At 31.9% G+C, this 429-nt stretch overlaps 1 protein-coding gene across 1 annotated transcript in view; it reads right to left on the minus strand.

Moving 5' to 3' along the window:
- The window catches only part of LOC106761498 (LRR receptor-like serine/threonine-protein kinase GSO1), a 3,448-nt gene extending 3,316 nt beyond the window's left edge, over positions 1 to 132 (minus strand). The window contains exon 1 of the mRNA XM_014645058.1: positions 85 to 132. Within this exon, the coding sequence (XP_014500544.1) occupies positions 85 to 132 (48 nt within the window). The remainder of the gene's footprint in view (positions 1 to 84) is intronic.
- Between the last annotated feature and the right edge of the window lie 297 nt (positions 133 to 429).

The raw sequence follows: 429 nt of genomic DNA on the forward strand, positions 1-429 counted from the left end.
ATATATATATATATATATATATATATATATAAACATAATCTTTTCTAAATAACCCCTTAGATAAAAATAAAAATCCATGAATACCTTTCCATTGGCAACAATTAGCAGTGGTCCAAGACGAGAGCATGCCATATCTATCAACAAAGCCACCCTTTAAGTGGAGAAGTGCCTGCCTCTACCTCTGCATGCACCTCACCCGTTTTGCACAAACATTTCACCCTGAGATAGCAAACACACAAAAATTAAGACTAGAATAAATTTTATATAAATTGGCATCATTTTTTAAATTATGGTAATGAAAACTGTGAAATTAACAAACGCATAAGCTGATACCGTGAAGAATCACAATGCCAATGGCCTTATATATAACATACTCTGAGGACTAGAAACTTTTTTCAAGAATAAGGACTATAACTTCTTTCAAGAATA

This window comes from Vigna radiata, chromosome 1, assembly GCF_000741045.1.
Source record: "Vigna radiata var. radiata cultivar VC1973A chromosome 1, Vradiata_ver6, whole genome shotgun sequence".
Taxonomy (NCBI): Eukaryota; Viridiplantae; Streptophyta; class Magnoliopsida; order Fabales; family Fabaceae; genus Vigna; species Vigna radiata.